This window comes from Phytophthora parasitica (genome assembly GCF_000247585.1).
Source record: "Phytophthora parasitica INRA-310 unplaced genomic scaffold supercont2.56, whole genome shotgun sequence".
In the NCBI taxonomy this organism is placed as follows: domain Eukaryota; phylum Oomycota; class Peronosporomycetes; order Peronosporales; family Peronosporaceae; genus Phytophthora; species Phytophthora nicotianae.
This window is the reverse complement of record NW_008649042.1, coordinates 38,537-63,175: the sequence shown is the minus strand read 5'-3', so window position 1 is coordinate 63,175 and position 24,639 is coordinate 38,537. Positions and strand designations below refer to the sequence as shown.

General features: G+C 52.2%; 10 protein-coding genes across 10 annotated transcripts; 6 read left to right on the top strand and 4 right to left on the bottom strand.

Moving 5' to 3' along the window:
• The first annotated feature begins 38 nt into the window (after positions 1-38).
• PPTG_16177 (hypothetical protein) lies at positions 39-983 on the top strand. Its single transcript, XM_008913790.1, has one exon. The coding sequence runs from the start codon at positions 103-105 to the stop codon at positions 919-921; it is 819 nt and encodes a 272-aa protein (XP_008912038.1). The 5' UTR covers positions 39-102; the 3' UTR covers positions 922-983.
• A 1-nt stretch (position 984) lies between these two features.
• On the bottom strand, positions 985-3,795 carry PPTG_16176 (hypothetical protein). The gene has a single exon (XM_008913789.1). The coding sequence runs from the start codon at positions 3,769-3,771 to the stop codon at positions 1,093-1,095; it is 2,679 nt and encodes an 892-aa protein (XP_008912037.1). The 5' UTR covers positions 3,772-3,795; the 3' UTR covers positions 985-1,092.
• Positions 3,796-4,021: 226 nt separating this feature from the next.
• PPTG_16175 (hypothetical protein) lies at positions 4,022-5,219 on the top strand. The gene has a single exon (XM_008913788.1). It carries the CDS (start codon positions 4,055-4,057, stop codon positions 5,126-5,128), a length of 1,074 nt encoding a protein of 357 aa, XP_008912036.1. The 5' UTR covers positions 4,022-4,054; the 3' UTR covers positions 5,129-5,219.
• A 131-nt stretch (positions 5,220-5,350) lies between these two features.
• On the top strand, positions 5,351-7,704 carry PPTG_16174 (hypothetical protein). The gene is made up of 2 exons (XM_008913787.1): positions 5,351-5,474; positions 5,564-7,704. Exons 1-2 carry the CDS (start codon positions 5,426-5,428, stop codon positions 7,594-7,596), a joined length of 2,082 nt encoding a protein of 693 aa, XP_008912035.1. The 5' UTR covers positions 5,351-5,425; the 3' UTR covers positions 7,597-7,704.
• On the bottom strand, positions 7,558-11,258 carry PPTG_16173 (hypothetical protein). The gene is made up of 4 exons (XM_008913786.1): positions 10,215-11,258; positions 9,764-10,138; positions 8,599-9,700; positions 7,558-8,527 (listed from the first exon to the last, which is right to left on the bottom strand). The coding sequence occupies exons 1-4, from the start codon at positions 11,135-11,137 to the stop codon at positions 7,736-7,738; spliced, it is 3,192 nt and encodes a 1,063-aa protein (XP_008912034.1). The 5' UTR covers positions 11,138-11,258; the 3' UTR covers positions 7,558-7,735.
• A 1,582-nt stretch (positions 11,259-12,840) lies between these two features.
• PPTG_16172 (hypothetical protein) lies at positions 12,841-13,802 on the top strand (the record flags this gene model as incomplete). Its single annotated transcript, XM_008913785.1, has 1 exon — positions 12,841-13,802. One exon carries the CDS (start codon positions 12,841-12,843, stop codon positions 13,660-13,662), a length of 822 nt encoding a protein of 273 aa, XP_008912033.1. The 3' UTR covers positions 13,663-13,802.
• Positions 13,803-14,271: 469 nt separating this feature from the next.
• Positions 14,272-17,384, bottom strand: PPTG_16171 (hypothetical protein; the record flags this gene model as incomplete). Its single annotated transcript, XM_008913784.1, has 6 exons — positions 14,272-15,239; positions 15,308-15,456; positions 15,527-15,572; positions 15,639-16,287; positions 16,345-16,557; positions 16,836-17,384. The coding sequence occupies 6 exons, from the start codon at positions 17,382-17,384 to the stop codon at positions 14,272-14,274; spliced, it is 2,574 nt and encodes an 857-aa protein (XP_008912032.1).
• A 130-nt stretch (positions 17,385-17,514) lies between these two features.
• PPTG_16170 (hypothetical protein) lies at positions 17,515-21,175 on the bottom strand (the record flags this gene model as incomplete). Its single annotated transcript, XM_008913783.1, has 8 exons — positions 19,282-21,175; positions 18,659-19,216; positions 18,397-18,598; positions 18,096-18,341; positions 17,939-18,034; positions 17,779-17,856; positions 17,677-17,718; positions 17,515-17,616 (listed from the first exon to the last, which is right to left on the bottom strand). Exons 1-8 carry the CDS (start codon positions 19,674-19,676, stop codon positions 17,515-17,517), a joined length of 1,719 nt encoding a protein of 572 aa, XP_008912031.1. The 5' UTR covers positions 19,677-21,175.
• PPTG_16169 (hypothetical protein) lies at positions 20,021-21,632 on the top strand. The gene is made up of 2 exons (XM_008913782.1): positions 20,021-21,092; positions 21,165-21,632. Exons 1-2 carry the CDS (start codon positions 20,150-20,152, stop codon positions 21,374-21,376), a joined length of 1,155 nt encoding a protein of 384 aa, XP_008912030.1. The 5' UTR covers positions 20,021-20,149; the 3' UTR covers positions 21,377-21,632.
• Positions 21,633-22,387: 755 nt separating this feature from the next.
• On the top strand, positions 22,388-24,535 carry PPTG_16168 (hypothetical protein; the record flags this gene model as incomplete). The annotated part of the gene is made up of 9 exons (XM_008913781.1): positions 22,388-22,453; positions 22,513-22,577; positions 22,648-22,874; positions 22,952-23,061; positions 23,118-23,668; positions 23,729-23,843; positions 23,902-24,009; positions 24,088-24,153; positions 24,227-24,535. The coding sequence occupies 9 exons, from the start codon at positions 22,388-22,390 to the stop codon at positions 24,533-24,535; spliced, it is 1,617 nt and encodes a 538-aa protein (XP_008912029.1).
• Between the last annotated feature and the right edge of the window lie 104 nt (positions 24,536-24,639).

Below are 24,639 nucleotides of genomic sequence, written 5' to 3'. Positions count from 1 at the left end.
GTCTTGATATGCGGGAGATGGACACATTTCAGTTGGAAGTTGCCTTTTTGTTGTCATTGCCTGATCGTCGCCGCTGTCGACATATAATACAATCATCTAGTCATGTTGCAAAGTCTACAGATGCTCCAGTTCGTATTGCAAATTGCAGTCCTGGTGCTGGTGATCGTTGCTGTGCATCTGCAGTCATGGGCGGTCATCGAGTTCCAGAGCCTCGACAAACCTTCAACCAGCAATGAAAACACTGTGAACCAGCTCACATTCGCACCCGATGGTTACTGCTTGCGACTCAGCAATGGCAGCTCCAAGTGTCAGCCGTTCTTACACGCCATCCTCAACAACTCTCGACAGCCTGATGACTGGCCAAGTGGAAAACCCGACGCTCTCGCAGTCCCATCACATCGAGAAAGCGACAAACCCAGCACTCAAGACTTCGTTGTCACTGAAGCTCTGTCTTGTTGGTGCCACACACGTGGGGAACTCACTTGGTACATGCAAGGTGCACAAAATGTGGCATGTCTCGTAGTACTGGAGACCGTCAAGTACACCATGACGCTATGGGGGTTCTTTACGACTGTCAGTCTCATGCTCGTCACTCGCAACGCCGCGGCTTGCTATGCGTTGTCAACGTACACCAGCGCACTGCTTGGGCTATTGGTGGCATTGGCGTGGTGGTACTATAGCAGCACATACATCGATCGAGAATACCTGAACGACCTTACATTGAACTGGCACCACGGTGCGTCCTACCACTGCATCCTCATTGCGTTTGCTCTTGCAACTGCTAATGCGCAGATCACGTTCGACGCCACGGGCCCTATTGGTGTTCCAAAGTACACTCGGCGCTTTGTCCGACCAATGTCAAGAATTGAACAACCGGATGACTGGGACCCGCTGTCATGTCCTGCCAACTATCTCGTGTAAAATATCGTATCCGATGGTGTTCGCAAAGTAAAACGCTATATGTAAAAAAAAAAAAAAAAAAACTACAGTAACCACGTCAATTAACCAACAAACAGCAACTACATTTATAAGTGCGCATCGACCTTCACACCCATTCATGTTCATGATAAGCTATTCATCACAACTTGTCCGCTAGTAAATCTCCGCCATGATGTTCACCACAAGCGCTGTCCAGCCCGAGAAAGGGTGGCACCTCTGCCCTTGGCCATACTTCTTTCCGGCGTGGATATCGCCGCTGTACTGCTCCCACAAGTATCCAGTACGTTCATACTCACGGTAGATATTGGCGATCACGTTCGCTCGCAGTGCAGAATACGCCGTTGCAAACTCCGCCTGGAACGGACTGCCCGTACTCGGTTGCGCGTAGTGGTGCAGTGCGTCTAAAGCCAGATAATTCGCGTTCATCCAGATAGCTCCACGCCAGTACGGGTTGTCTCCAGGTGCGTTCTCCTGCTCATAAAACTGGTCCTGCGTCGACAAAGAGCGCAGTCCGAACGGTGACCAAAGCTGCGCTGGGTCCGTGATCTGCTTTAGCAATGCCAGTAACTTGGGCGAGTCCGGTGGGAGAACCTTCAAGAGCAGCGGGAAGACACTGACGTAGCCGATGTGTTTGACATGCTGCAGTGTCGTACTACGCGGGACAAACACTGGGAGCATCTGCAGTCCACCACGACCGTCACCGAGCGGGAACATGAAGTTGGGGTGGCTGGCCGGACACTGGACTTGCTTGGTCTCTATGTGCGCAATTGGAGCCGTAGCGTCAACCACTTGGCCCTGTTCGTTGCGACAGCGCACAGCAACTTGGTACTCAATCACGCCATCTTCACTATGTTCCCCCACGTCAAAGTACGACTGCGCTTCCTCGTTCCAATGGTGTTGGTCCAGACCGCTGTAAAAGTGTTCACTGTTCGACTGAAAGAGCTGAACGTCAGCGTCCTGATCGATAAATTCTGCAAGCTTGGCCATGACGTTACTCGAGCGGATCATCCACGACAACAAGTCCACGTGCATTTCCTTCTCACTTGGGCGCGACGCACGAGGGTAGTCGTCTAGACCTGATGAGAGTGTGTTGGAGATAAGCTTGCCGTCATTTGGGAGGCGTCCACGCCACCGGAAACTCGCGTCGTGAGGGCCGTACTGAGTCTTCAAGAACCAGCTGTACCAGCGCTTCAGAAACGGGAAGATGGTACGCATAAACGTCTTCAGATCTTGATCCGAGGCAGCGTTCTTGTGCCACAGCATCATTTTCTCCAAAGCTAACAGCAAAGTGGGAGGGTTAGCGTGTTCCACGTGCTGTACGAGGAACTCTCTGGGCACACGACGACGCGCATCTTGACCCAGGATCTGTTCACGAGCGATGTAGCCATCTTCTTCCATCAAATTAAGCCAGTGAGCAATCACGTCACGCGTAATACTGTCGTCGAACGCCGAGATGCCGATCTGGTGGAAACCTTCGTCCCATACGAAGCCACGAGGGAAGAAAGAGCGCGAAGGAACAGCTGTGAACAGAGGCTTGACAGGTGATTCGACAACCTCTGGCTTCTCCGGATCATGCTGCACTAACGAGCTGCCGTAGAAGTAGCCTGTGCCTCCAATTAAGTTGCTGAACGCCGCCTTTGCAAACGTCACCAGACTCTCGTTGAACGGGGTCTCCATGCCATCCTCCGGCCACGTCTTCGTTGAGAGGTGGAAAGTTTCCTCGAATTTATCGTCGAACTGCTGCGAGTACTCAGCCAGTTTCCCAGTAATGAGAGAGTCAATAGGAGTCTTCACGATGTCACTAGGCGACGCAGCTTCATTAAACAACACATCCAGCGTCACGTCGCCTGCCTTGAACGTATCATCCACACTCACAATAGCCTGCACCACAACCAGCGTGCTTCCTTCTTCAATGAAATTCTCCAGTTGAATCTCCTTGTCGGTCTTCAAGTCCTTATTGCTCTCTCCACCAGGACGTCGAGCCAACGACACCAGCTTGTCCTTCACGTTGACCACATTGGTGTCTTTGAGACCAGCAAAGTGCAGCTCCACGCCACGCACAGACGAGCGGGTCTTCAGTTGAACTTGTATCTGGAAGCTCAGGGGCGCTGTATCCTTGTAGCCTTCAGGACCTTCACTCTCCAGCACCATCTGCACACACTGTTCGCTCTGCTCTCCGCACTGCAGCGTCGTGGGCTCTGCTGTGACTTCTATTAAGTTCTGAAGCTTCTGTCGACATTGCAGCTCCAGACTCTCGTCTCCGCAGCCTAAATCTACGTAGAAATAGAGTGAAATCTTGTTGTTCTGCACCTGTCGACGGCTCAGTCTCTCGTCCTTGGGCGTCAATGGAGCTGCCTGCACTCTGGCAGCCCATCCCTGGACCTCTTCAGTCTGTATGCGAGCGTAGCTTGTGCTGAGCTCCAGGCGGTTGAATTGGTCCTCCACTTTTTGCAGACCAAAATTGGTCCCGTCGTGCTGCAGCCAGCCGTAGCGTTGAAGCCGGTCTTCTTGGCGACATTGGTGGCGGATTTGTGATACGTCTTCAAGTTGTGACCCCCATAATAGTCCTGCCGACACAAATTCGGGCGCAGTGCGGGACCGAAGGCCCAAATATAAACCGGGACGATATGTGCCCCACCTGAAGCGACTCTCAGAGTTGGAATGCGTCAATTGGTCCAGTGATCGGGCGTTTAGAGGAGCGGATGTGGACGCTGAGAGCTCCATAGGCCCGTACAGCGTCGTGTATGTGGAAATGAGCATGGCCACCAAAGACGCGCCCACGTAGACCATCTTGAAGCGCCGCGCGCTCTCCTCCGCCGTCGGGGCCGCCATGTGACTAGTTGCTCCACGTGTGCGGTATCAAAATGACCCAAATCGTGTCTTCAATCGCAATTGTGTAAGGAACACAAAGTATCATGCTTCTGATTCGCTGAAAATTTGAAATTATGTCCGACAACAAATGTCCTGTAAACGCGGTGCACTATCGCTACTCGACACCTATCAGCGGACAAAGATGATTTGACGCCCTTTGATTGGTGGAAATCGCGGAGTACAACTGCTAGATGCTTGTTTTGCTCTTCATTTTCGATCTTCCACGTGGCGAGTTCGAGTGACGATGGCGCGGGGAACGATGCGCTTGCTGGCGCTGCTGGCGACGCTGCTGGTGGTCGTGAGCTGGTCCGGAGGGGACGTCGAAGCCAAGAAGAGCCGCAAGGGCAAGGACGCGCCGCTCAAGGGCAGCGAGAAGCTGGTACAGCTGCAGGGTCGCGTGCGTGACGGTGTGATCCCCTTCACGAGCGAACTCTTCGGACGCTACGCTGTGCGACCGGACCGTCCGTACCACCTGGTGCTGCTGTTCACAGCCACTGCTGCCAAGTACAAATGCGAGACGTGTGCGCAAGTGGCGCCTGAGTTTGAGACGCTGGGCGAGAGTTACGAAGCTGCCAAGCAGGTCAAAGTGGACACGCGCGATGGACTCGAGGTTTTCTTCGGTGTCGTGGACTTTGAGACCAACCAGGAGGCCTTCGGTATGTACGAGTTCACGTCTGCTCCTCACGTGGTGTACGTGGCGCCCGACCGCTCCATTGACGCGGGCGACCGCATGCCAAAGAAGGCCAAAGTGGAGCCGCAGAACCTCTACAACGTCTACTCACAGGGCAAGGAGGCCGAGTCTATGGCCACTTTTGTCAAGCAACGTACGGGCTTCGAGTTCGCTGTCCAGAGATCCAAGACGTTCCTCTACGTGCTGCTAGTTGTGGCACTAGCGTCCACTGCTTTGACGGCGAAACTGGTGCTGTCCCATCTGGACTTTGTGATGGCCAAACTGCGTCGCAAACAGCTCTGGATGACAGTCTCGCTGCTGTTCTACGGCCTCTCTGTGTCAGGTATGGTATACTGCATCATCCGCAACCCGCCTCCCTACACGGCCGACCGCAAGGGCAACATCCAGTACTTCCACCCTCAGGGTCGCCAGCAGTTCGTCTACGAAGGGCTCATTGTCGGCGGCTACGACGTGGCTGCTGCCGTCTTCATGATCCTACTCTCGCAGTGGGCGCTGTACGTACGCAACCCTGCTGTGCGCTATCTGTCCATCGTGGGCTGCGCTGTGGGCTTCGTGTTCATGTATCGCCAGATGACGAACGCCTACAAGTTCAAGAACCGCTGGTACACGGGCTGGATGGGCTTCTAAGGCGCTTGACCCAAGTACGCTACACTACGATGCATTGCGTTCATTTGTGTAGGACTAAGAGCTCAATTTGAACAAGTTGTCATCACGTCAATTGCGTTTGTGTCGAAATGTGCTGTCACAATCTGAACACGGCGGAGGTTTCATGTATTTTTTATGTCCAAAATCCAGCCAATCGCAGCTGTGTATTACGTCCAGCGGACCAAAATGTCCCAAATCCGCTCTAATCCGAGCCGTCAGTCGCAAATCCGCCACGTAGAGACACCATCTCATTCCTCGCTGTCTACGCCGCTCGGGACGATGGAGGGCTGGCTCACCAAGCGCCGCGACCACATGAATCTCATCTGGCGTACGCTCTATTCAACCATGCAATTCCCAACCCAGAACTCCCAGTAGAAGACTCATAAACCATGTGTCATAATTTGTGTCATGTTACAGTGGATCGCTACTTCCTCCTGGACGGCAACCAGCTCCGCTACTACCGCAAACGCGGCGACCCTGCACCTCGAGGGACCTACATTCTGACTGACGGTTGCGTAGTGAGTCCCGTGTTCAATTCCGAGGAGAAACACAAACATCACGGACCCGTCTGGATGTTCCGCATCACTTTCGCATTGGGCGACGCCGTGAGCGGAGAAAAGTCGTACAAGAAGGACCGATTCCTGGATCTAGGAGCCAAGAGCGAGGAGAACGCCAAGGAATGGAAACGCGCGCTGGAGAACGCCGTGCGGTCGCTGCAGGAGCTCGTAGCGCACCAAAAGAAGCTCAAGAACGACGCCGAGATCTTCCCCACGCCCACCCACGTGCCGAGGATGTTGAAGGCCGATGAAGACACGATGTCGCTCTTTAATCTGGACGCAGACAACGTCAAGGCAGAGCAGGCCTGGTGGCTAGCCAGAGTGGAAGGAGGGCTCAGAATCATGCAGGAATGTCCTCTCGGACCCAACGTTGCGGCCAATCTGTACGCTCAACACGCAGCGACAACCAACGGACTGATCTTCAGTGCATGTGTGGGCGCAGCGCTGAGTTTCAGCAGCATGTATTCGTTCGCGAACAACATGTTGCTGAGCTTTATGACTGCGCTAGTGGCTATTGCTGTGTGCTGCGCTGCAGTGACGCCCACACAGGCTCCTGAGATCCCGAGCTTCCGTGTGTCCCAGGTGGTGCATGGCTCCCCGACTGAAGTCTTCAGACTCATCATGAACTCCAAGAGATTCCAGAGATGGGACTCGGCCACGGCGACTATGCGCGTGATCCAGCAGCTGGACGACCACGCGGACATCGTGTACATTACGCAGCGACCGACGCACTTGTGGCCATTGTGGCAGAAAGCTCGAGACCTTGTGCTCATGCGCTACTGGAGACGCGAAGAGGATGGGTCGTACTTTGTCATGTACCAGAGTATCGAGCATCCCGAGTGCCGTGTACGTCACAATTATGTGCGTGCGAACTTGCTGGGCGGCGGCTTCGTCATCGCTCCTCAGCGTGTTCCCAGTGGATCTATCCGTACTCTGGTTACCTACGTGCTACGTTACGATCCTGGAGGCTGGTCCCGTATCTACCATCAGCTCGGAATGGATGTGGATCTCGTGATGCCGATGCTGCGTAGTGTCGTGGGGATTCGGGACGAAATGAGCGCTACGGACTTCATCACGCCCAATGTATCAATGGCTCCTGCAGAGAATGAAAGCTCGGAGACTGGACCGGAGGAGAATGCGTTCACTCAGCGTACCAGTGTGGACTCGATGGGTGTCGTTATGGGCGTACAGAAGCTGCAGACCAGTCTTCCCGAGAAGATGTGGGGCGAGCCGGACGCTTCGCTCTTCAGTGTTCGTGGGCATAACTACTTGACCGACAAGAAGAAGATCCCGTCAGCGCCTGCGATGTTCCACACTGTGGGTGTGGATCTCTTGTCGTTCGAGAGTCCAGCTGAGAGGTACAACATCTCGTCTCGACCGGACAGTATCGGTCGCACCAGCTCCAAGTTCACGTTCGTAGTGAACATGATCATCCCTGGCCCAGAGAACGTCTGCATGGTCTTCTACTTCCAGCCAGTGCGTGACAATGTGTTCGAGGACGGCTCGGGCTTCTCCGAGCTGCTGAACGACTTCTTCGACGGCGACGACCAGTTCCGGAACTCGCGCTTCAAGTTGATTCCTACGGTCGTAGAGGGAAGCTTCATCATCAAACAGTCGGTCGGTTCCAAGCCCACTCTACTCGGCAACAAGCTGAAGTGTCCGTATCATCGTGGAGAAAACTACTTTGAAGTGGACATCGACATCTCGTCCAACTCGGTTGCCAACACGGTGGTGGGGATGGTGCAAGGCGTGACCAAGTCGCTGGTGGTGGACTTGGCCTTCCTGCTCGAAGCCCAGACCGACGAAGAGCTGCCTGAAGTCATCTTGGGCGCTGTCCGCATGCAGCACATTTCGCTGGACAATCCACGCCGCATGCCCAAGCTGTCACCATGAGCTTAAGACACAATACCAGACGTCTTCAACACATTTTCACTTGGCTCGCTGCTTGTCTGCGCGACTAATAAAATTCCTATCTGTGTTACTATCCTACTACAAGCTCATAATTATCCTCACTGTTTTCCTAATCCTGTACTTACCTCAGAGCCGAGAGCACTGCAAGGTTCGGCTCACACTTGATTGTCGTCGATTCGCACTCCACAGGCGTTTTCAGTGTCATTTGTCGTGAACGGAGAGCGGTATTGACGCTCGCTTCTGTTGGGATCAAGTTGGCGTGATCCCAGACAGTGTCGCCAAGTGCAAATTGGTTCCAGAGGTGACTCACTAAGCTCGCGTTGTGCAGGTCAGCATTCGTGAGGAAGCGGAAGATTTTGGCACTGACGCCGCTCTCTATAGGAGGGAGGCTTGATCCAAACAATGGCAACACGTAGACGCGTTCGGCTCCACTCGTTGATCGAACGACAGCTGACAGCGCAGCTTTCCCAACGCTGGTGCTTGTCTTGTCAAAAGCAAACTGCTTTAACTCTCGTACCTTCAACAATAACGTGCCACTTCGCTGTTCGTCATCTTCTCCTCTGATCGGTGACATCTTACGGGCTCGTTTGGCACCAGTTCGACTCGTAACTTGAGGCGTAGATGGTGAAGTGAACGGCATTGCCCTCACCCGAACGCTCGGAGTTCCACCGACACTTCTGGATGCAAGTAGCCTCGACTGCAATAGCCGTTCACGTCCTGGAGAGGCCTCAAATGGTGAAGAAAAGTCCTTCTTCCAAGTCTCACGATCGATACGCATCCGCTTGCGGACACCCTGAAGAACTGGCGATACAAAGGTCTCATCAAGTTCGCTAGATGGAGTGCCGCTTACAACTGATCCCGCAGTTGCTACACCATTCGCATGAGCCACACACCGTGTCTGGTTCTTACAGTCCTGTAGCGAAAAAAAAAATAAAGATTAGCTAGAATGCCCCAAGTAACGTAGTCCATCTAGGTTCTACGTACAATGCATCGGCAGTTTTCTCCACAAGGTACACCGGCCTGGAAGCACTCGCAGTACTTCTTTTGACACGCTGATTTCTTGCAATGACATCCGTGCTTGTGCATCTTGGTGGTCGACATGCCTGCATTCAAGATCTGCTGTCGCTGGAGACTCAATTGACCTGGTGGTGACACGAAAGCTCCAGCTGAAACGCGCCTCCCGACCGACAACCTCCGAGCTCCTGGCGTCACTGTGACCACGGTAGATGTAGCTCCGATCTTCGGCTTGAACGCATTCGGGTTCTTCTCCAGTCTTGACGCGATGGCTTGTTGTCGAACTTCCTCTGTTGCCGTCGTGTTGGCGCAGTCAAGACAATTGCAGCTTTCGTCGCAGTATCCTCCACTGGCAAAGCACTCACAGTAGAGTTTAAGACACTTGGACTTCTTGCAGTTGCACGGAGCCTTCTTGGGAACTTGAGCTGAAATCATCATGACTGCGGGACCTAGTGGCGCTTTGGACGCTGACTGCAACGACATCGTCAGGGGCGTCGATGCTCCTATAGGCGTAGGCGTTTTCAGCAAACTGCTGTCGAATGAAGACACGGAGCTACCTGGAGTTAACTGCGGCGTCAGCATGGTGTACTTGCTCAGAGCTGCTGCTTCTCGCTTGATTTGCTTGGCAGGTGTGATAGCAAGAGCTACTGCCTGTCGAACGCCCAGTGGAGACTTGCGTACCTTGAATCCTGATATGTTGGCCATCGCAGAAGGCATCGAGACGCACTGTGATGCTTTCCGCTTCTTCTTGTTGACGGGAGTAGCTGGTGCTGGTGTTGGCTCCGTCGCTGGGATTAATCTGCGCGCTATTGGTGGAGATAGCGGCGTATCCTTCACACTATCAGCTCTTCTGCTTTGTTGGCTTGGAGCGAGTTTTCGAGGTGTTGGAGTCTTGACCTGATTAACATCAGGCGTTTGTCCGTTCCAAGGACGCAGCGGTGATCGAGTAGTACGCGGGGAAGCAGCTATCTTGACTGGTGTTTGCAGCAATTTGCGCTGCACATTGCTCGAAGACGAAGCCTGTTGTCGCTTCTCCTCAACTTTACGACGACGAATGTACTTCTTCCGCTTCCTATAAGTTAAACACAAGAGGTTAGTCATACGTCCAGTCTCCGATCCAACGTGACAGACTTACAAGCTGTTGTTGATGGCTTGGATCTCGCGAGAATGATGTGAGTCCAGCAGCGACGGAGAGTCACCGAATGACGTGTGGAGCTTCATCTTCATGACACTGTGACCACCGAGCTTTGACCGTTCGTCTTTGCCTGGCGTTGCGCTAGTCGATGCCTGAATGTTCGGGAAGGATTCACTGAACAGATTGGGAGAGACCATTCCATTGGCAGAACCGGGGGCTGAAATGCCGCCTCCTGCTAATGATCCGGCCGATGAGAGGCCTCGACTGTTCTTTGCTCTGTTCTTCGGTGTCTGGAGAATCAATGGAATGCCGTCGTGGACGCCTGTGGATGGACTCGTCTCTTTGTTGTCACGTTCGTCTGGGAATGGTGGGAGTCTGTACAACGCAAGGATATGCAACTGATTAGATCGCACGACAAGAAGCAAATAAGGTAAGGACCCAGTTGACGTACAATTTGGGCAGTTCGTAGGACGAGAGCGACACGAGAGGCGATAGTCTCACGGACATGAAGCTGTTCTCGAACTCCTCGGCTGGCATGAGTGGAGAGAGAGAGTTGGCGAAGGAGAAGAAGGAGTCGTGCTCACTTGGACTGGTCGTGAGGCCACTGGGGGCGCACTGAATGTCGTCCGCATCGAGCATTGAGGACGCAGTATCCACTTGTCTGTCAGTAGCTGCTGACTTCATTGCTCCTCGAACGATCCCACCATCGTCTATGCGGTCAAATACATCCTTAAGTCGTCGAGAGAGCAGCTCTTGCCTTGAAGATGGCGATGGAGTCCGTGGAGGCGTTGCAGAGGCCGAAATCTTCCTCTTACTCTTCACTTTATCAGCTGGAGGCTCCTTATCTTCCTGTTCATTGAGAGAATCAATAGCCTCCTGCAATCTCTTGGGCGTCGCCACTCTAATAGGCACAATAGAGCGTCGCTGCGGCGTTTTTACGGTTCGTTTCTCCTTCCCTGTGGGTCTATTACTCGTCACCAGTGGCGATTTAAAGAATCTTGAAGGAGAACACGCGATGCTGGACCGTGATGACAACGGTGGGGACGCTAGAGGTCCTGCTACCATCTCCACGTCCAGAGAGCGACCTGCAAAGCTGCGGCGATGAGGAGACGGCGTGAGGAGCGAGAGTTCACTGTCCGAATTGAGCTGTAAGAAGTCGAAATCGCTATCATGAGGCGACACGTCGCTGGAAATGACGCTGAGCGCCTCGTCCGGTGTCTGTGCCTGCTGCTGCTTCATCTCCATCTCCGGCTCTGGCTCTGGCTGCGTCTCTGCGGTCTCTGTGGCATTCTGTGGTCTGTCTGTGGTCTGTACGTCGGACTCTGAGCCCGCTGCGTCGCTCCGTTCCGCGCGCTTCGGGCTGGACACGCCCATGGCCTCTAGCGGTGGTTCTCACGGCGATGGGACTGCAAAAAAAGTCGCGCAGTCTGTCGTCTGCGCACGGCGACGGCTTCAATGAGGAGATGGCGCGGGACTGGAATTATGGCGCGGGAAAAGACGCGGGAAATAAAGTCGGGCGGGATTTTGACCAATGAAAGATACAGAAAACGTTGAATCCGCCAATGAGATAGAGGATATGTTTTGGCGGGAAATCGGATCCTAACTGCCTCATGCCCTCACACTAATTATTGTTACCAGCGAGTCGCTTGAGGTGGAATGTATTGAAAGTAGTTGTGGGTATTGTTTGCAGTTTGGAAACTTCTGCTCTGCATAGAGGACAATGCATAATTTTTTTTTGCACTGCTGTATTGACAACTGTGATTCAATACTGGCAAAACAAGTTGTTCCAAAAGAGTAAAAAAAATGTGTCATTTTAGTTTTTTGGGTATCCAAACTGCAGTGGACCCAACGACATATCCGCGAACTCCATGCTCTCTTTTAACTTTGCTGCTGCTGTTGTACGTGCTCAGTTACTCGGCGATGCCGTCCCAGACGGAGTTCTGGTCTGATCCATACTCGACCAAATTTGGTCTGATTTGAGCTCCGACTTGACAATCGACGAGTTTGTAACGTTAGCAGCTTGGGTTGAGCGCTTCTTGCCGCGAGAGTGTTTGGGTTGGCGAAAGGCGTTAAAATCTGTGTGTAGGTGATGACGGTCTTGTTGGTGGCCATTGATAAGCAGCAGCGCACAGATCTCTGAGTCAATAGCAAAAGCGGCTGACGATCACCTGGGACCAAAAGGGCAACTTCAACTTTACCTGCGATTGATGTCTAGAAGTAGCGAAGACCAAACAGCAGCAATGCGATTTTGGGGCTTCGAGACAGACTCCGCTGACGAATCTACGTTCGTGGACTGGCAACTGTGACGAGGAAATGCAGGGTTCTAGCAGGAGAATTGGCTTTGGTCCTCAGATGCTCAGTATAATCCGACTGAAGGCAAGTTTTATCCTGGAGATGCAACACACATCGATACTGCAATTTGGGTTGGGAATGGCTGCTGACGCGTAGTGGCGGTTCTTCAGCTGTGGCGGCTATGGGGGTACAAAGCGGGCCGTTCGTTGACCAGTCGGTACGATTTACTTTGTAGCCTTTGTCTTTGGCTAAAGTCGTTGTATGCTGTTCAGTTTGGTACGATAACGAGTACGTTTAAGATTCGGACGAGTTTCGAGGGGTACACGTCGAAGGTGGCCGGTAAGCACATTGCTAGTGGAGACGCAACCTCCTGGAGGTTGATGGTGTCAATTTCAACGGCATGCCGATCCCAAGCGAGGTTGCATCATACAGCAAAGTCGACAAGCGCTTTTGCGAGCGAGTGGGTGCGTTTCTAGTGGAGGAGGCCTGGGAATCCACCTTCGGACACACTACTTGAAGCATAAACGAGCAAAGTAATCATGAGTCATATACACAAGTTCAAATGGGTTCAGTCAGTAACCTTGTGTCTCTTCGTCTCATAATGACTTTTTTTTCCAGAGACGAACAGCCGAAAATCCTGTTTAACGCCAAAGGATACGCTTTTGTGGAGGCTCCTGATTTCAGTGTCTAACCTGTTGCCACCCCTCGCAAAATGGCCACCTTCATATTCCTCATTCCTCAATTTGCCTCGCACCAAGCAGCAACTTTCCACCCCAAGACTCCAGATGCTGAGCTCCAAGATCCTCACTGTCTTCGCTCTAGCGACGCTTGCGGCTGCTGACGACTACACCACCGACGACTACGACCAAGGCAGCACCTACACTGACGAAGGCAGTAGCTACACTGACGAAGGCAGTACCTACACTGACGAAGGCAGTAGCTACACTGACGAAGGTACCAGCTACGGTAGCGGTAGCTTCGACTACAGCGCGCTGCCGGCGTACACGTACACGTTCGACCCGGAGTACTCGGCCGGCGTTAGTGGCACCATTAACGTGCAATATGGCGGTCCATTCTCCACGTTCGCCGTGATATCAGCCGATCTGGACTTCGGCGACGTGGATCAAAGCGAGATCATGGCGTTCGACGGCAACTGCACCGAGGAGGTGACCGAGTACAAGTGGCACATCCACGTCAAGTGGCCGCACGACTACGACTCCGAGTCCTTCGAGCAGTGCGGACTGGCGATCACGGGAAACCACTACGACCCGCTCAAGGCGTGTGGCCCCAACTCGGAGTTCGTCGGCACGGAAGAATGTTTACTCAAGAAACCGGAATACAACTGCAATCCGGACGAATACGCCAGAGACCCACTGGTCTGCGAGAAGGGCGATCTGGCTGGCAAGTTTGGAGACTTCAAGCTGGACGACAGCAAGAAGGTGAGCGAAGAGTACTTCGACCTCAACTACCCGCTGCCGGAGGAAAACACGCCCGAGTGGAATATGATCCTCCACGCTGTGTGCGGCAAAGTCACTCCTCGTATCGCCTGTGCTGTGGGCAAGCAGACGTCGGGTTGGAGCTCGCTCTCGGGCTCGTACTACAAGTAAGCCGAACTCCGTCGGCCAGCTTGAGCTTGATGCATATTACCAACGTGCAACCTAGTATTAGCGCACAATATTCGATGTGCTCAGGGTTCTTTGCTACCTTGAGGCAACTTTATCAATTCGTTTTACCACATTACCTTGCTATCACTTTACCATATTCTTCATTATACTTGTACTCTCTTCGTCCTTGGGTATTTACTTGCAATTGGCAACATCTACAGATAAACATTCACAGACACAGACCAAGAGTAAGCTGACAAGAATCCACAAAGAATTAAAAAAAAATGCAATGCACTAACAAGAAGCAAGTTGCCTCCCTCTTATCGATGCAATCCATGCAAAATATGTAGCGGCGCACTCTGCCTTCCAGCTGCAACCAGGAACTCTCGGCCGTTCGTGTCGTTATTGTATCTGCATCAGTATTCTCAAACTCCTCCAACGCGTTCTTAATTCAACGTTTCCAGGATATTACTCGGTTGTTTAGCGACACTGCAGATAACAGATACAAAACACAAAAGTTAGTACACTAATCAATTAGTACATTTTTTTTTCTTAACCAAAGGTAAACTTATGCAGAATATATGTAGGTGCGCTCACCCTCGTCGATGCAACTTAAGCTGCGCTGCGCTCTTGCTTGATGCGCGGTCGTTCTGAGTCTCGGTGACTGGAACGAGCCGTGCCATACTTGTTCTTATTGGTTCTCCCACTTCTAGACGACGGAGACGGGTCCTCTGCTCGGTAGTAGTAGCTGCGGTCTCGACTGTGGCTTCGGCTTGAGCTCCGACTTCGACTGTCCGAACGACCGCGACTGCTGTAGTTTCGCTTGCGTTTCCTGACCCTTGAGGACTCCCGCGGACTTCGAGACCGACTTCTGCTTCGACTGTTGCTACGACTGCCACGTTCTCGATGGCCGTTGCGATCGGATTTCCGCTCCCGACGGTCGAAATAGGACGGATCTCGATAGTAGTCGACGTCTCGAGTGCCGTGACGATCGTAGCCCCGTTCGTCTCGGTCGTAGTTGGAAGATCTGTCACGAGAGGAGCTGTACTTGTCATCATGTCTACGTTCCCGATACCGATCACTGTCGTCGTAGTCGTCGTAGTCGTACCGATCGCGACGATCTCCACTACGTTCGTACTTGGCTGTGGATTCTCTTCCCCTTGCGTAACGCGAGCCGCTACCGCTGCGACTGCGACTACGTGCTCGATAGCGGTCCCGATCATATCGGTAGTCTTCCTCCCGACTGCTGACTTGAGATTTTTCCACCTTGATCCGTGGCTCATTGTCGTCTCTGTATGTCCTTGAGTTGTTGCCACGTCTTGATCGATTGTCGCTGCCGTTCTTCCTGCTAGTTCTAGCCCATTCTTTGGAGTCTTCCTCTGTCTTTTTGGTAAATTCTGCTTCGTTCAGGATAGTCGAGGGGTCCAGACGTAGACCGCCCAGTTGAGACTTGAACGCCAGCTTCAGTTTTGTAGCCTCGTCACCTTCTAAGCCACTTGCTGACTTTACCAACGCATCAAACTCTGCCTGTTGACTTTTCTTCCATCTCTGAAGCGCTCGGTAACTTCGCAGTGCGTCTCCTACAATAACACAGAACAAAAAAGGTTAGAGAAGAAGAGGTGTGCGACTAGAAATATGATGAACGTACTCGCTGTCCGCTCGTTGAAAGCGTGACCTTCTTCGCCCGGACTACACCACTTAAACTTGAAGTCTTTGCCTTTGTTCCACGTTGCGATGTACGCCGCCGCCTCACCAAGTAACTGGGGAGAGATGTCTACACAAACTGGCAGGAAGAACCTATAAAACACAAGCGTTAGTCGCCGCAAAACCAGCTTCAAACCCCACAAAATCTCCTCATCACACGCACAATTCTTCGAGAACTGTCTGCGCGTCATCACTAATGGAGTCTCGGACTGCAGGTAACACACTACTGTCAGTCATTCTACTACACGACCAACTAAGCAGCAACAGGCACATACACTTGTCCGGCATCTTCTCCAGCACTCGACGGAGATAGTAGAAGGGCATCTCTGTGGTCAGCTCGAAGTTGATGCCTTGCAGCACTTCCATCTCGTAGAAGAGCAGCTGTAAACGCTCAATCTCCAGCAATTCTTCATCACCAGCGAACAGCGGCGTCTCCAAGATGTCGTACATGACTCTCACCATACGTAGCAACTTCATCCGCTTGCTGGAAGCCTTCGCCGACAGGAACAGACAAGCTGCGGCGAACTTGTACCTCTCTCGAGCGTAAATGCCTCGGTCGAACACGCGATGGAAGAAGATGCAGGCTGTGAGCGCAATGTCGCTGCTCAGACCCAGACACTGCGACAGGATATCGATGAACGCAATGGCTGTGTAGCGCCAGTGCTGCTTCTCCTCCGGTTTGCTGTCGAAGTTGCGGCGCTCGAAGACCAGCGGGCTGTTGGAGCGGTCGAGTTGCAGCTGCGGCGTGCTTGGAGGCGGCAGTTCGAACGACTGAAGCTGGTCAGGAGCCTCAGCCTGTCGTTCAGATTCGCTGCGAGGCAGCGGCACTGGAGCTCTACGAGGCTTGCACTCTCCCATCACCAGACTCTTCCAGGCCTTGATCTTCCTCGGATAAAGCTTCAGTTCTTCCCAGCGAGCCAGAGTCTGCACCACATCCACATTAGTTCTTCAATTACAGACAATACAGCATACGCAACTCACCTTGAACACTCGTTTCCGGTTCTCCTCGGCGTTGCGCTTGTCACCGTAGCGGATCTCCCGGGCGCAGGCGTTGAGCACCTCGTCGATCGTCTGGAACCACTCGCGTTGTATCTGTTGCAGTCGTTCCCCTTCAAAGGACTTCAGGAACTCGTGCAGGACGTAGAACAACATCAACTTGGCCTGGAATCCTCTCGCTCCGTCAGCATAAGCTCGCTGCAGACAGACACAAAAAATATAATAAAGTTAGTTTTTTTGTGTTTTTTGTGACCAACAAGAGGAAATGCAAAGCCACAGAGCTCTATTCTATTAGGCACGCCGCCGCCAGTACACACAGCACAGTCAGACACCAGCCAGGCAATGATAAGTAATATAACTAACATATAGTGGGGTGTCGGACTCCCGTTGCAGTGTGGCTTTTGGGTGAGGTGGTGGTTTAGTGGCGACAGCGGCTTTTTAAGGTAATATGGCGTGGTTTTAGAGGCTATCAGTACCTGCTTCATCTTGATCTGGAAGCGCAAAGCGTGTTGCGGGAACGTGGCCATGTACTCGGCCGTCTTGGTCACCAGCTCGCGGTTCGTCACGCAGTGCAGCACATCGTTAAGTACCGTACCAAAGCCCGCGATCTCTTTCTCCCACTGCGAGTCCGACAGTAGCGGGAGCTCGGGCTCCAGCGGCGCCGTAGGGGTCGCTGGGACCTCGGGCGGAGTCTGGAGTGGCGTGTCACCGCCGCTGGAGACTCGATTCGTGCCGTTTTTGCGGCGTTTGCGGTCGGAAGAGCTGCTCTGCGGTGTATTCAACGGTTTACGCGCGTTTTCTGGTCGCGGGGGTCGCTGAGAAGCCGAAGAATCGGCGGCGGAGACATCCTCGAGGTTAGACGCCGATTCTGTGGGTTGTAGCGCGCTGTTGGGCGCGACAGACGGTGCGTTGGATACACTAGACGCCACTGCATCAACTGGTGTGCGTTTAGACGGCGTGGAGACGGCGTTCGCTCGCTCTTCGCCTCCCGAAGAGGCCGATTGTCCGCGTCCAGTGTCCCCCATGTGACTTCCTTGCGTCTAGAGGTCCAAGCGCTGGATGGAAAATCGAACTTAACAGGAGAGTTAAATCCGTTTCGAAAAAAAATATTTTTACGGAAGATATGGGTACACTTTTGCTTGTCAAGGCACAGGTTTATTGCATCATTGCCAGCTCCATCTCAGTGGCAATGGAGATGTTGTGTGTGGGGCGATTCCAGTCCGATTCGACTGTGTCTGTGTTGTACTGACCAGGGCCCTGCAGTGGAAGATATTGGTTAGTGGAAGTCGATAGAGTTTTCCTTGTGACGGAGCGTACCAATACTGGCACCTTCGAACGTTTCTCCTTGAATCGAGGTTCCTGTAACAAAAAGCAGTGATAAGACTTTGTGGGGTATAAATGTGAATTGTAATGACCCACTGCAGCGTAGAAGACGTTTGGACGAGCCTTGTGCTGCGGTTTCTGCTTCAAACGCTCCGTGGAATACGACCCGGGTCCCTGTATTATTTTCGTGAACGTTAGTAAGGTTGGTGAACAAAGTGAAGTTTTGTGCTACGCAGTCATTGAGTCTGACACGTACGGGGACAAAAGCGTTTGGACTCGGTTTACCCTTCAATCGGTCGATGCCGGACTTGAAAGCACCTTGAGCTCCTGACGCATTCCATGATCGTTGAATCTACAATACACAGCCACGTTAGCACCAGCTCAACGAAATGCAAGTTTCCCGTAGTGCAAACCTCATAGTCGCCGGGTGAGGGGCCCGTGGCTTTTTGTATTTGATGTGGCCGACTCGTAGACGAAGCGAACATGGACGAAGCCTTAGGCTGTTGCTGCTTCTTGTTGTTTTGCTCTTGTATTTGTCGCTCTACATCTTGATCGTTCATATCGCGCTCCAACTGGGACTCGATCGTCTCGCGGCTGATTCCGGATGAGATTGTATCGAAGCGCTTTGTAGTGCTGCCAAAGTTTGTCACTCGGCTTGTCTGCAGAGAAACAAGTTTTAGTACCGAAAAAAAATTAAACTACTATGTTTCGTACCACTTTGTTCAATACTTCCGACACGGCTGACGGTATCTCGTAAGATCCCGGTGCTGCTAAACTCTGATCCCTCTCTTTTGGAGCTTCGAAGCGCTCTTTCTTTGAGCTGAAAGGTGCCTTCTTTCTGCCAGACACTGACCGTGGCTGCGTGGTGCCTGATGGTGGGTTGTAGTATGTTCCTGGTCCTGGTAAAAGTCCATCGCTAAAGTACCCGAGAGCTCAGTAAATAGATAAAGCCTCTGCTTAAAAACAAACCACTTACCGTTGCGAAGTCTCGAATCGAGTCGACGTACTACCGAAGAATTGAAGATGTTCAGGCTTCGTCTCCTTTGCAAATCCGTGAGTTTGGTTCGAGTTGTACGCCCCAGGACCAGGCACATTTTTCGTTGTAGTGGCGGGTGCTGCTTGTTCGCGAGTAAGAGAAGACTTGAAAACAGCATTAATTCTCGCAGGGTCTTTGAGTGCAGTGCCGTCTCCAGTGTTCTTGTACTCCCCAGGACCTGGGACCTCTGCTTTTGATCGAACTTCGTGCTCAATGAATCGTGTCACTTTACCTTTAGAGAAATCGGTTGTACGAGTCTTGTTGATGCTCTTCAAACCTCTCATGGGGTCGTACTCTCCGGGTCCTAGAGTATCATTACCGCAACCAGTATGACCTACTTTGACTGGCTCGTGGCGAACGAGCTTCCCATAAGCTCCTTGTTCATAACCAAAGCTCTGCGAGACAGTGGGAATGGACGGAGCAGTTGGAAGCCGCGTCCACCGGATCTTGTTGTTCGATGGTGGGGTTCTCACTAAAGGACTCCCTTGGTTTGTGTGTCTATCAACCAAAACATGAGAGATAAGAAAGATAAATACATGCCAGAAATGCAGTGTATCGCTTACGGTTTGGATTTCTGTGCGAACGAGTCTTGTTTTGTGTATGTTCCTGGTCCTGGTGTGCTGAAACCCCGACGCAGCTTCACATCACCAAGTCGCTGTGACTTGGACTGGAAAATCGACGTAGCCGACGCCTTGCTCTTTGTAGGTGACTCCCAACTCGTCTGGTGGTTATTAGTATACGCTCCAGGTCCTGGGGTTATCATTGTCAAGCCTTGGGTCGAACTAGAATTGGCACCACGTTCGAGCTTCTCGCCGACTCCAAAACCCGCAGCATTCGGCCGTACATGACGAGATTTCGAGGTTTCGTAGTACCCAGGACCAAGGTTCACCGACGTGCTAGCCTTCGTCTGCAATCCACCAGGACAATTGTCACGCGTAGTGCGGTTCACCCACGCCATTATGCTTTACTTCTGCAACTACGCTGATTTTTTTTGGCTCGCTTAAAAATAGTATTATTGTCATCCTGTTGGAATTAGATTAGACGGCGACGCTACACTTTACCTTCCTCCATCGAGTTCGACAGCACAAACGGTGGCATTTGCAGCGATATGGATACAAGCAAGTTTCCACGCTGTAGTACAGCCTGTACTGGTGGCGCGTACGAGAGATTCGACCTGTTCATGTTGAAGTGGCACGTGGGTTCGTTGCGAGCGGTGATTTGCTGGTTGTGATTTAGGTTTTGGCGTGTTCGTCAGATGGTATCGACACGTCGACTGGAATGATTCCTTGGCAAACGTGTCGAGGAGAAACCAATGAAAAGTGTCAAGAGCGCCAATGTCACCACCACCTTCAGCAACCCTACTTGGCTCACCCTTTCCGCGATGCAATGAGCACATCGGTCTGAGTGGAGCATGACGGAATCTCCGTGTCGATGCTGCATCGGTCTGTTCACTTTCCAATTCACCCCGTGACAACAACAATGGCTCCTCAACAACAAGACTCTCAGACTGTGGCTACGACCACCACCGCGCCTTCCGTGGAGAAAACGGTGCCCGCAACCAAGCCAAAGCCCATCAAGAACGCGCTCAACGAAGAGGTGGAGCATTTCGAGTTTGAGCACCCTGAACTGCGCAGTGTGTACCCCACGACCAAATACGACCCCATTCCGGTGCTACCGTACGAGGACCGAGGACTGAAGGCCGACCCGACGTTCAAGAACCTACTCAAGGATGCCACAGTGACGCACTTGGCGCCGAAAATCGGCACGGAACTGTCGGGTATTCAACTGCATGAGCTCACGGACGCGCAGCGCGATGAGCTTGCCCTGCTGGTCTCTCACCGCGGCGTAGTCTTCTTTCGAGACCAGGAGATTAATATCGAGCAGCAGATTGATCTCGGTCGCTACTACGGACCTCTACACGTACACCAGAACCTCGGTCACCCTGAAGGACACCCGGAAGTGCTGGTGGTCGAGAACTCGGTGGCTGACAGCGACCGTATCATCAAACGCCAGCAGTACGACCCGGATAATGTGTGGCACAGTGACGTGTCTAACGAGCGTCAGCCTCCGTCGTACACGAGCTTCAAGGTGTTAACGAACCCTCCGCTTGGTGGTGACACCTTGTGGGCATCCGCATACGAAGCTTACGAGCGACTCTCACCGCCATTCAAGAAGTTCATTGAGGGGTTGACAGCGATTCACAGCAGCAAGGCTCAAGCCGAGCGAGCAGAGCAACGTGGACATACAATTCGTCGAGCTCCGGTGGAATTTGAGCACCCGGTCGTGCGCACCCACCCGGTCACTGGACGCAAGGCTCTGTTTGTCAACCCCGCGTTCACTAGACGCATTCGGCAGCTCTCTTCTCGCGAGTCAGGTACGATAAGCTTGGACGTTGGTGTGCTGTGAATGAAATATTCGTGATTAACGTTTTTTTGTGGTCATACAGATGCAGTGCTCAAAGTGCTGTATAAGCATATCACGGAGGGCCACGAGTTCCAAGTTCGCTTCCGCTGGTCCAAGAATGCTGTGGCGGTCTGGGACAACCGCATCACCGCTCACTTCGCCACGTTCGACTACTTACCTGGCAACCGACACGCCGTTCGAGTGACCACACAAGGCGAGATCCCTTACTTCGACGGTGAAGACGACAAACCCTAGAGCCTGTCTACCTTCGATTCCTGGCACTCAATTGCCATTGTAATTGTAGTTAACGAATATTGTGCACAGTACAATCATCCCTACAGCATTTCGTGACCGACTCGTTTACGATAGAAATCTGAAAACTGGGCGACTATATTCCAATATAGATTCTGCAATAATGCATTGCTTGCAACTAGTGATGCTTACAGCATTTTCTCTCAGCCTTTGGGCGAGGTAGAATACACGATAGCCAAGTGGATTTCATCAGCATCGGATACAGATCACCTAGTGTCTTCTTTCATTTCCTGCGACTATCCACCAACAGCAGACCCCAACGCAGGCCCCACTAGAAATCAACCTCAGCTCCTCAAGCCAGGACGGACTACGTGGTTTGAGAATACCTGGTAGCATCACTGGATCAGTAATGATCGAGATAAACATAATAACAATAACTCACTGTCAGACCCTTGCGGTGGGAGCTCAACATAATGTGCTGCTCATTCTCTGAAGCGCGGGAGAAGTTCATATTCGCGTTGCCCAAACGCCACAAGGGATCCATTTGTTGGCCCTGTTCACGATGGCATCGAGGTCGGGGGATGTCCTGCCCTTGACCAAAGACCAATATGCGCGAGTCATTGTTCTTTAGCCAGCGTGCTCCCGTCTTAGCACCAGTTTATGAGGACTGCATGAGCATTCCAGCTTGTTTTTGATTGCGATAAAACCATGGATGCAACACACAACCGTGACGTACGCTGACCAATTTCATTGATAGAGGGATCTGACCTTCACCTGTTGCCCATTAGTGCAGTGCAGACTAAGATTCGTTCACAACGACAACTTCAACTACACTTTAACGGCATAAAAGCCTTTTTTCGCCAAATGAAGTCTTACAAAATTCAAGATGAAATGCTGCTAAAGCGATATTTCTTTTCGACTACGTGAGTGATGGTTCTCTCTAATCGCGATCTTACACTTCAAGAGGACTGACGTGGTCTTGAGCTTTCTGGTCATTCTTCAATTCCGCATCCAATGGCGTCAACTGCCACGATCGTCGACCCGTTAAGCCGCTGCAGCGCCAACGCCGAGCTCTATCGCGTACGCTCCACTAGCAGCAAGTGGCTGTCACCTAATTGCTAACGTCTTCGCTATGACAGGACGCGGATGGCGAGCGCTGGAGCTTCATGTTGAACTTAACGGACATTTCCTACGGCATCTACGGGTGAGACAGGGATCGGCAAATTTTGCTCTTAAGTCCGTCGTTAATTGGCTCTGTGCGTCTCTGTCTCTAGCAACAATAAATTCTACATGGGGCAGCTCATCATAGACCGCGGACGCTTCGTGGTCTTCCGCAAGTGGGGCCGCGTGGGGGCCAAGACGCCACAGTCGAAGACAGAGTACTTCAGCAGCACAGAATCGGCCGAACATGCCTTCCAGAAGGTCTTTCAGGCCAAGAGCGGCAACAAGTGGCCGCTCACGGAGCCTTTCGTCCGCAAGAAAGGCAAATATTTCCTCGTCGGTGAGTAACTTGATGGCTTAGAGTAAGTTTTTATACGTTTAACGGTGATGTGATGTGATGTGACTTAACCTTGTTAGAGCTGGACGACGGAGAACCGGATGGATCTTCTGCAGATACAGAAGCAACGGTGGAGGAGAAGCATGCTGTGGCGTCCAAACTGTCCCAAGAAGTGCAGAATATCGTCCAGGTAGGAACAACTTGGTGCTTTCTTGCTAATTGAACAGTGACTGATTGATGTGACAGCTTATTTGCGATCCAGAGGTGGTGACGCGAGAAATGGCCAGCTTGAACGTGGATCTGAAGCGCTTTCCACTCGGTAAACTGTCGAAGGCGCAGATCTCGCAGGGCTACGAGATCCTACAGCGTCTTTCGGCTGCTTTGGAGGAGATTGGGCAGCTGTCAAAGGGCGAAGCAGCAGCCAAAACAACCAAAGCTGGTGCGAAAAGCAGACGAAAGGCCAGGGCGAAAGCGAAGGGACCAACTGCGGCAACCACCAGAAGTCTATCGGCTCTTCAAGCAGAGCTCAAGTCGCTCTCCAGCGAGTTTTACTCGCTCATTCCGCACGATTTCGGTCGCTCCCTGCCACCGGTGATCGGTACATTGGCAGATCTCAAATTGAAACTGGAACTGCTCGAAGTGCTGTCGAATCTCGAGATCTCGCAGATGCTGCAGAAGAAAGAAGCGAAAAAAACCAGTGGAACTGCGATCCATCCGCTCGATATGCACTACAATATGCTCAACACGAGCATGGAACCTCTGGAAAAGAGCGGCCAAGAGTACACGATCATCGAGAAGTATGTGGTTTATCGGATGAGGATCATTACTTGATTTTACTAACGTGATACTATCTGTAGGTTTATCCAGAAGACTCACGGTGGTAGCAAGCTCAATGTCAACACGATTCTCAAGATTGCTCGTCCGGACGAAGAAGCTCACAAGGACGTTCTAGGATCGTTGGACAATCACATGGTACGCTTAACAGATTCTCATCTTTTTACTTGAAGGTACCTATTCACTGGTGCTGCAGTTGCTGTGGCACGGCTCGAGACTGTCCAATTTCGTCGGTATTCTATCGCAGGGACTGCGTATTGCCCCACCTGAAGCTCCAAAGAACGGATATCAGTTTGGCAAAGGAGTACGGTGCACGGAGTGGAGTGTAGAACGTTGTTGCTGAATTTCTAACCCTCTATTCTCGTTTGGTTTGATGCTGCAGCTGTACTTTGCCGATGCGTTGGCGAAATCTGCGAACTACTGCTGTACCACGACCAAGAACCCAACGGTACGATCGTTGAGGTGGCGCATTAAAGTGTGGTGTTGGTGCTTATATATCTCTTGTACTTACTGCCTTGCAGGCTGTGCTTCTGCTCGCTGACGTCGCACTGGGTACGCCGTACAAGACGCCAAGCGGCCAGTTTCTGGACTACAAAATGGTGAAGAACGAGCGCGGATGTGACAGCACGCACGGACTTGGACGCATGGCTCCGGCGGAAAACGAGTTCGAGACACTGCCCGACGGCGTGGTTGTGCCTGCCGGTACGCTGCAGCCTGTGGATGGCAACCAGTATTTGCTGTACAACGAGTTCATCGTGTACCGCCGCGAGCAGGTCCAGCTGCGCTACCTCGTAGCTCTGGACTTCCAGAACGTCGCATGCGCCTGGTAAAAGGCAGTGAGAGTGCAACGACAAGTGGCACAGACAAACGCTCTGCCCTGCATGAGGCGTAAAGAATTATTTTATTTTATGAAGGTTGCAGTTGAAGACAACAT